This window comes from Trachurus japonicus, chromosome 17, assembly GCF_045865225.1.
Source record: "Trachurus japonicus isolate A0001 chromosome 17, Traja_1.0".
Taxonomy (NCBI): Eukaryota; Metazoa; Chordata; class Actinopteri; order Carangiformes; family Carangidae; genus Trachurus; species Trachurus japonicus.
This window is the reverse complement of record NC_140923.1, coordinates 10,828,068-10,838,138: the sequence shown is the minus strand read 5'-3', so window position 1 is coordinate 10,838,138 and position 10,071 is coordinate 10,828,068. Positions and strand designations below refer to the sequence as shown.

General features: G+C 42.1%; 1 protein-coding gene across 3 annotated transcripts in view; it reads right to left on the bottom strand.

The window, feature by feature from the left end:
* The window catches only part of mpz (myelin protein zero), a 20,551-nt gene extending 10,822 nt beyond the window's left edge, over window positions 1-9,729 (bottom strand). For all 3 annotated transcript variants that reach the window (XM_085806008.1, XM_085806006.1, XM_085806007.1), the window contains exons 1-5: window positions 9,483-9,729; window positions 7,884-8,050; window positions 3,813-4,026; window positions 2,262-2,391; window positions 1-31 (exon numbers count right to left, since the gene is read on the bottom strand). The exon at window positions 1-31 is cut by the window's left edge and continues 12 nt beyond it. In XM_085806008.1, coding sequence (XP_085662134.1) covers window positions 1-31; window positions 2,262-2,391; window positions 3,813-4,026; window positions 7,884-8,050; window positions 9,483-9,528 — 588 coding nt within the window. In that variant the 5' untranslated portion in view covers window positions 9,529-9,729. The remainder of the gene's footprint in view (window positions 32-2,261; window positions 2,392-3,812; window positions 4,027-7,883; window positions 8,051-9,482) is intronic.
* Between the last annotated feature and the right edge of the window lie 342 nt (window positions 9,730-10,071).

Genomic DNA, 10,071 nt, shown 5'->3' with positions numbered 1-10,071 from the left:
TGATCCCTCTTTCTTTTTCTTGCCATGTTTGCTGGAGGGGACAAAAGAAAGACAATGTCAGAATGTCGAATCTATCTCTCCCTCCAGTGGTCACAGGGCAGCATTGCCTGGCAGCCATCGTCATAAAGAGAGCATCGACTTAATCTACTGGCCCCCCGCCGTGTCATACAGTACACAGCCCCCCCCCCCCTTCTCTCCTCCGGTGCTTCATGTGTTATAAGATCTCATAAGATTTGGAAAAGGTACAGTACGAGGCAAAATGATCTAGTAGTGGATCATAGCTACACTCAGACGCCTCCACTCCACTGGCTTCACCACTTTTAATCATCTCTCTTTTTGCTCCTGTCCGTCTGTTTCCAGCTGAGCCATTTCAATACCGAGCCCCCTCCTCCTCCTTAGTCCACATGCACCTACTTTAACCAAATCAAAACCCTGAGCCACCGCCCGCACCGCAGCTACTATAGTCCAGTCATTTTATGAGAAAAGGTTAAACAAATTGCAACAGAAGCAAACTCAACTGATTTTGTATCCTCAGCATGTCCTGAGTGTGGGAAAAAAAAAGCCCCGAAGAATCCCATTAGGGGAAAGTTTAGAAAAACACCCAAACATATCCCATTTATACGCATATAAAATTTTTTTCACGTGAATAGGGTAACATTTTTAACCTTTAGATATCTCCATGAACATTACTGAGTTGATTACTTACATTAAGACAAACCAAAAATGTATTACAAGTTTTTTGAAATTCTTTGTTAACATGAGCAAATTTGCATACATTTGCATAAATCGCACCGTTTTGACGGCACATGTACGTATATATGAAGTTGCTGTGGTGGTAACGGCATGAAAATTGGAATGAGTTGACTCCATCGGTCAACCGACAAGTTGACCACTTTAAATTTCAAGATGACTGCAATTTTTCAAGACAGCCACATCCTTAGTAGAGCAGGTGTGACATGAGCCAACAGCGCATAATCCAAATACTTATGGCTAATTTGCATACATACAACACCTGATCTAAACATTGGGTAGAGCAGGTGAAAATGTCTTGTTCAGTCTTGTTAACATATTACAGTTAAAAAACTTAAGGAATGGAACCAATTTAGGCCCATGAGCATTAATAGAGACGGAGCATGTCATATCTGCTCTACTAAGGATGTGGCTGTCTTGAAAAATTGCAGTCATCTTGAAATTTAAAGTGGTCAACTTGTCGGTTGACTGATGGAGTCAACTCGTTCCAGTTTTCATGCCGGTACCACCACAGCAACTTCATATATACATGTGCTGTCAAAACGGTGGAATTTATGCAAATGTATGCAAATGTATGCAAATTTGCTCACGTTAACAAATAATTTCAAAAAACTTGTAATACATTTTTTGTTTGTCTTAATGTAAGTAATAAACTCAGTAATTTTCATGGAGATATCTAAAGGTTAAAAATTTTACCCTATTCACGTGAAAAAAAAAAAGTATATGCGTATACAGGGTTTATACAGGAATCTTGAAGTTAATTTTAATACCTTTTTAAGACTTTTTCAAGACCTTATCAATATTTTTTAATACCTCACCACCACTTCAAGCTATAACCATTTACATCAATGACACTTTCAACTTAACAGTTTTAGTTTGTGATAAAGACTATAGTATAGACCACTATGATACTGTACAACAGAATTCAAAATAGGCTAGGATAATAAATCAAAGGCAAATTTTATCAATTTACAAACAATTTACGAACGCACCCACAATAGCCTAGTTTTCTATGCACCGGTTCATCTTTGTTTTTTAATAAAACTAATAAATTCACACACTTTCACAATGTTTTTTAGGACTAGGATTCAGAAAAAATACCTTCAAAATTTAAGACCTTGTAAAGTCGTGAAAAGACTTTTTAATACTTTTTAAGGGTCTTAATTTTCCCAAAATTGATTTATCACCTTTTAATACTTTTCAAGACCCCGCGGATACCCTGGTATAAATGGGATATGTTTGGGTGTTTTTCGAAACTTTCCCCTAATGGGATTCTTCGGGGCTTTTTTTTCCCACACTCAGGACATGCTGAGGATACAAAATCAGTTGAGTTTGCTTCTGTTGCAATTTGTTTAACGTTGACCCCTTTTTTTGGCCTAAAATGACTGGACTACTGTGCCAGCTTGGCCACGCAGGTGTCGGTGCCGGGGATCGGCTCGGGCCTCAGCTCGCGGCCCCGGCACAACAGACACAGACACCGACACCGCGACCAGCAGAGGCCGGGCACTGACCTGACGCTGAGGCTGAAGACGCGGCGCGCCACCAGGAACCTCATCAGGTAGTAGATGACCACGATGAGCACCAGCAGGCCCAGCACCACGCCGATGATGGCGCCCGTGATCACGCCAGCCTGGATGGGCACTGTGGAGGAAGAGGAGCAAGAAAAAAGGCCTTTCAGTTCAGAACGGAGAGAGAGGATTTGAGGATAAAAAAGGAGCAGGTAGATGGGAAACAAGTGACAGGTTGGAAGTGTTCAGAAGTAAAAAAAAAAATATAAAAAAGACGGTACGAGAGAAGAAACTGTAAAAGAGGCGAGAGAAGAAAGGAAGTTGTCATAGGCGAGAAGAAATGGATGGGAGAGGGGGGGGGGGGTGGTGGAAAAGGGAATGAGAGATGAAAGTAGAGCGGAAAAGGAAAGCAAAGGTAAAATAAAGGTTGAATGAAAGATGAAGAACTCAAGTGCAGTGAAGGCAGAGAGGAGAGGAGAGGAGAGGAGGTGAGAAGAAGGAGAGATAAGGTAGAATAAAGGTGAGAGGCGGGATGGAGGGATGGAGGGATGGAGGGAGACGGTGGAAGATGAAGGGCAGCAGGAAAAGAGAAATGGGAGGAAGGGGAGAGAAGGAGTGAAGGGGGGGGGGGGGCGCCGATAGTAATCTCAAATAGAAAAAGAGATAACATTGTAATTGATTTCATTGAACAGGAAGTGTGAGGAATCTAAACGAGGCCTCGGTCTGACGCAAAACTGAGATTCATTTAGGAGTTTGGGATGATTACAACAACAATTGAGAACAGTTGGCTTCTTCTGATGAAAAACATTCACCAAAATATATATATATATCCATATGGGCTCAGTGGAAAGCCAACGAGCAGACACAGAGGTAAGACCACGCAGGCATTAAAGGGATAGTTCAACATTTTGGCAAATTGGCCCATTGCCATAATCCCAAAGTCGTAGCAGTAGGTTCGTTACCTTTAATTGTCGGTGCAATACGCTATACGGAGGCTCATTATGGGATTTCTTGGTTTCCCTCATCAAACTCATCAAATACACAATCCAACAACTCCAACGCTCTGGTGGACAAGTTGTGACCTGCACATTCACCACGCTATGAGATAATAACACAACGTTACCACACAGAGTTGTTTTAGAGGGAAATTCATGTAAAACCACTGATGCACGTTCCCGTCGGGGGGAGTTTTTCATCAAGCAGTCTCTGAATTTCCCTCTAAAACAACTCTGTGTGGTAACGTTGTGTTATTATCTCATAGCGTGGTGAATGTGCAGGTCACAACTTGTCCACCAGAGCGTTGTGGAGTTGTTGGATTGTGTATTTGATGAGTTTGATACCAAGAAATCCCATGAGCCTCCGTAGCGTAGCTCTGAGCAGCTCACGGCTCTGCTCCGCCGTTCTAAAAATAGCTTGCACCAACAATTAAAGGTAACAAACCTACTGCTATGACTATAGGGATTATGGCAATGGGCCAATTTGCCAAAATGTTGAACTATCCCTTTAAACTTAACTTAATTAGATTTTACGCCCCCTTCCCTTCCCCCGTATCACCTTTCTCAAAGACCAGCAGGCGGACGCTGGAGGGCCGGCCCACTATGTCAGGGGGGTTCTTGGCGTCGCAGGTGAAGGTGCCGTTGTCGGCGAAGTCCAGGTTCTTGAGCAGGATGGAGCCGTCGCGGCGGCCGGGGTTCCCCACGAACTCCAGCCGGTCCCTGAACGGGCCCTTGTTGTCCACGTAGGCGGCGCCACCGGTGTAGTGGAAGATCTGTGGAAGGGACAGAGAAAGACATCGCGCCGCTGTTACCAAAGCGTTTTAACTCTGAAGTTGAAGTTGAACTGGTGCAGATCAGATTTAAAACACATTTTGTAGTTTATGTACAAAATAAAAAGAACAGAAACGTGGGAGTCAAAAAAAAAATAGGTCATGATGAATATCAGCACTTTTTTAAAGTTGTGAACATTGTGCAAGCTACAGGCACATCTCAATAAATTAGAATTTCATGAAGAAGTTTATTTATGTCAGAGATTCAATTCAGATGAAAAAAGATAAACTAATACATTATACAGATCCATTATACACAGAATGAAGCATTTCAGGTCTTTATTTATATGATTAGGGCTTACATTTAATGGAAGACCTAAAATTCAGTATCTCAAACCATTGTAATTATTATGAAAGACCAATTAAAAAAAAAGAAAGCATTTTTAATATGGAAGTGTTGGCCTTCTGAAAAGTATGTCTATCTATATGCACTCAGTGGTTGGTTTGAACTACTGACACGGGCTTTTCCATGATATTCTAGTTTATATAGATGTGCCTGTACTTGTTTTTCAACACATCAGCCTCAATTTAAACCGTTTTCTGGCCACTTAGGAGCAGTGGAAGATGTAAACACTCTGTTTAACTTTACAGATGCATTTGGAGTTGTGTGTCTGCAAAAGCAAAATTCACTCTTATCCCTGCTTTGGTCTCCACCAACTCAACTCCTGCTTAATGATCCACTATAATGACGACCTGTGTCGGTCTGCTGTGCAGTGGGTTTTATCGGTGGTTTCTTTTAGGAGCCGAATCAAACGTTAGGTTGAACGAACCAAGTAAAGTTGGCAGCTGGAATAAGCAAAACAATTACCTGAAAGTCACTAAAGCCTACAGGTCTTTAGAGCTGAGCACTGAGCAGACTGACTGTTTTATTTCAAGATCTTGTGCAGCTGCTCATGCTTAGACGTAATAATAAAATAATCTTGACAGTTGGCCTTTTCTTTCAATGGAAAAGTGAAATACATACATTTCTATTGTTCTAATATCAGAGCAAAGCCCAGGTGTTGTATAAAAGAGCTTTTACAAAGGGAAAATGTCATCACAGATTCAATCCAATCCAAAGAATTGATTTTTTTTGTCCTTTTCTATCAAGATGCTAATTGATTTGGGGCGATGACCTAGACTCCACAAGGTCAAGGTCAAATGTAGATACAACTGTGTTTCTCAGCACTTAAGCCTGCGAGACACATAAGCAGGTTTCACATATTACACACACAACCTTTCACAAGATACGATACAAACACGCTGGAAATCAAATGCGACATTTGAAAAGGACAAATGCAGCATGAAAAACAGATAGACATATGAAACTGTAAATCTGTCCAGGCAGGGTGGAAAAAAATGAGCGACAGAAGATAAGTGGAAGGAAAAAAAAGAGAGATGGGAAGTGAAATCTAGTTTCAAAGTGAGGGCACCGTGGGAGACAGATGAAGGCGAAGGAGGTGAGGGGAGGAGATAATGAGAGGAGAGGGGAGGGACAAAGATGGCAGGGCTGGAGAGGAGGAGATTAAGGGAGGTGGACAGAGGGAGGTGCAGTCAGGATGGGGAGATAGAGAGATTAGAGAGATGGCAGGACGATAAGGGGCAGAGGGAGAGTGAAATTAAAGAGCAGGAGGAGGCAGGTGAGGCGAGAGGAAGGAGAAGATTAGGAGGAGAGAAACTTTCTGTGCCTCCGTTGTTTCCCCACAGTCACTTAAAACATGGAAATTGCACTCGTGTGTGTGAGGATAAACAGAGCATTGTTTGAGTGTGAGATGACATTTTAGATAACACACTGCCCCTGCATCTGTGGGATTAAACCCCTCCCTCTTCTAGTTAAATGTTGAATTTGTCTCCATCCTGATCAGCCATGTTTAAAGGGATTGTTCAACATTTTGGCAAATTGGCCCCATTGCCATAATCCCTATAGTCATAGCAGTAGGTTCGTTACCTTTAATTTGTCGGTGCAAGCTGCTTTTAGAACGGCGGAGCAGAGCCGTGAGCTGCTCAGAGCTACGCTATACAGAGGCTCATTATGGGATTTCTTTGGTTTCCCTCATCAAACTCATCAAATACACAATCCAACAACTCCACAACGCTCTGGTGGACAAGTTGTGAGCTGCACATTCACCACGCTATGAGATAATAACACAACGTTACCACACAGAGTTGTTTTAGAGGGAAATTCATGCAAAACCGCTGATGCACGTTGCCTTCAGGGACAGTTTTTCAGCAAACAGTCTCTGTATTTCCCTCTAAAACAACTCCTAAAACTATAGGGATTATGGCCTACCTCGAAAACGGCTCTGTCTGGTAACGTTGTGTTATTATCTCATAGCGTGGTGAATGTGCAGCTCACAACTTGTCCACGAAAGCGTTTTGGAGTTTTGGGATTGTGTATTTGATGAGTTTGATGAGGGAAACCAAGAAATCCCATGAGCCTCTGTAGCGTAGCTCTGAGCAGCTCACGGCTCTGCTCCGCCATTCTAAAAACAGCTTGCACCGACAATTAAAGAATAACGAATCTACTGCTATGACTATAGGGATTATGGCAATGGGCCAATTTGCCAAAATGTTGAACTTTCTATCCCTTTAAACTCCTCACATCCTCATGTTAAAAGGTCATGTGACTTCCCTACACCACTCCCCTCTCGTCTCGGTGCCTGGTGTGGTGTGGGGCGGGGACCGCGGCAACAAGAAAGTCTTTTTGGCAGCAAACGAAGCCGTTGTTTTAGCGGCTCGACACTTCTGTCGCTGAAAAAGGATGTTGTTGTTGTTGTTGTCTTCTGAAATATGTATGCGCAGCTTCTTGAATGTGTAAAAAGGATCGGCTTCAAGTTGGATAGTAGTAACACGCCGTCAGAATCTCATCGAAGGAGAAGAGGAGAAGAGGAGGAGGAGGAGGAGATGCTCCTCTGCTGCTGTGTCTCCAACTTAAAGATTTATGCTAAATATCTCCTCAGCTGCTAAACGCTTCACTGTGCTCAACAGGCTCAGCATTAACTGTCTGTCAGTCTGCTGCTCGCTGCTAAGCAGGTCCTGTGCACTGTCTTTAACAGAGCTCGTTCACAGAGAGTTGGCCTGGTGTGACCGGAAGAAAGAAAGAAGAAAAAAAAAAAAAGACGATGAGGTGAACGGGAGTTACAGACTCTTAAACCGAAACAAAAAGCTGAAAGAGACTAAAACCTTTTGCAGAGCTTCAGTCAAGTTTGTTTCATGTACTGTATGTACAGCTGTAAAGTGGATGTGACCACAGCTCTCATACTGTAATATGAAAGGGTTAGGGTTCGTAGAGAAGCAACCCAAAACGTAATAACTGTCAATAACGTAATGATGTTGGCCATTTTGAATATAATAAAGCCAATAATGTAATAAGATATTACATTATTGGCTGGTTATTACGTTATTGGCCTAGTTAAAACACTTTTGACATTGTAATAACAAGTTATTACATTACATTTTCAAAGGGTTATGGTTTAACTAATTAGGTCATTATTACTAATAACTTATTACCGTACATTATTGGCAAGTTATTGGTTTTATTACATTTAAAATTGTTTGTTTTTATGCTGTTTATGCTGTTCTTTTTAAATGCTTTGTCTTTATGTAAAGCACATTGAGTTGCCTTGGTATGAAATGTGCTATAAAAAAAATTAAAAAAGCCTCGCCTTGCCTTAAAATGGACAAAATAATTACGTTATTAGCCGTTATTATTACGTTTTGGGTTGGAAGTTCAACAGCATAAATGTTCATCTGCCTGTTCTATAGTTTGTGTGTGTGTTTATGTGTGTGTTTGTGTGAGTGTGTGTGAGTGCGTATATTACAGAGATGCTGTCCCGGGAGCCATCAGGCCTGTACGTCCAGGAGAAGGTGACGTCCTCCGAGGTCCAGCGCCAGGAGAAAAAGGAACATGACAGTCGGATGTCTGAGCCCACCAAGGCGTGGCGTTCCCAGCCGGTGTAGATCACTATGGCCTGGGACTGCTCTGGCACTGGGACACCACAAGTCAGAGAGGTGGAAGGTTAAACTCCACGATTCACATGGAAATTCAATTCAGATTAATTCACATTCAACATCATTTTGTAGAAAACACAGATTCACAAAAGGTTTATCCTTGATTTGTTTTGTTTTTGATGCGAGTTCATGTAACGACTCACATTTTCCCTTAAATCACCACATTCCTGCACATTTTTCAATCAGCAGACGCCACGAAGCAGCCACTCGCATTACCATTCATTAGTTTTATCCTTGAAATCTATAAAACAAATCCTAATAAATACTTAGACACGCACCCAGACACACACACACACGTTAAACTGCACATTTAGTGGCGACAGATCCACTATCGATTCAAGACGTGCTCTCAGTAAATATTTTGGTTTATTACAGGAATATCGGTGCGAGTCTCTAAAAAGTCAAAGGGGAACATCATTCTCTCCATTAATATGGATTGTGTTGGCTTAATCATGTGCACTGTTTATGCTTAAATAATATTTAATGATCGATGTTAATTTGGTTTTGGTTGCAAAATCTATATTTTTTACTTCCCTAGAAAATAAGACTCAGCATCTTAAACAACCACGACAAAGCTGCACACACACACACACACACACACACACACACACACCTGCCGTTCTAACATTAGCCTCATCATCTTTTTGGTTTTGTTGGGTTAAAAACTTGCAGCACTGAGTCACTGTATTCTCAGCTGAGTGTTCATGTGCTGCTGCTGACACCCGGAGAGTTAAAGTTCACAGCGTTTCCCCTCCGCACGCGTCCTTGAACGATCGGCGTTGTCAATGAAATCACGCTTGACGTTTTTAATTAAAATTCTAACACACTCAAACACACTCATACACATGAAAAAAAAAAAAAGGTAAATATCTGACAGCAGGGGAGAAGGAAAAAGCTACTGCATCTGCTTGGGAGCAAAAATCACTGCCAAGCCTCAGTTTTCAAAGTCATAATATTAGTGCTGTTAAACTTTGCAAGACTGCAGACATCTGCTTGGTCAGAGCGGCGCAGATGGACAGAACGGGGCCTGTAACTGTATTCTCCACAGGTGTCCCAGTGGCAATTTTGGATGAAATCAACACATAAAAGAACAGAGATCAATTTAAATACGCTGGTTTAGTATTAATCCAGTGTAGAGGGAAATGTTACTTAACCTGCTGATCCTTTTTTTAAAAAAAATATATATATATTAACAACAACTTCATTAACTTTCAGGTGAAGCATTGAAGAGAAAATAGAAAAATCCCTCATCCTTTATCCTCATTTAACCTTTAACCTCCACCATCATTGGAAAAATTATTTCACTTTCAACTGGTGAGATACAGCGTGGGCTTCGTAAAGAGCTCATCAAGAAGAAAATTAAAGTTAAAAGTCTTTTCTTTTTCTTTTTTTTCTTCTTTTTTTTTTACCTATTCCCAGGAGGACGACCGACGCCAGCGCCAAAAACGTCAGCATGGTTTCAGGCTTCTGCGGAGCTCCCAAAAGACCGATGCCGGAGCGCAGTCGAGGAAGAGTCCCACTCTGGAGGGAGAGAGCGAGTGGAAGGAGGATAAAGAAAGAAAGAAAAGAGAAGAGGAGAGAGGGGTGCAGGATGCCAGGGCAGAGGGCTTCAAAACAAGACAACAACAGAAAACCTACTGTCCCCTGGTTTATACCCAACCACACCCCTCGTCCAGGCCCGGCCCGGCCCATTCCTCCTCTCCACGCATACCCCCACCTCTCCTTCCCCTCCTTCTCCATCCCTCCCTCCCTCCCTCCACCCTTCCTGCCATTTCTCTCCATTCTCCATCCCTCATTGAAACAGATTACACACATTATCTTTTGAAGTGGAGGAGAAATGCAGGCGGGAGGCACCTGCTCTGTTACAGTAGCTGCTGAATTAATTGGGTAAACAACGGGGCAACTCGGGGGGAATTTGCAAAAAAAAAAAAAAAAACTCTGTGCGGCATTACACCGTGATGAATGTAAATGTGTTAGATGATTACACACCCTCACCAT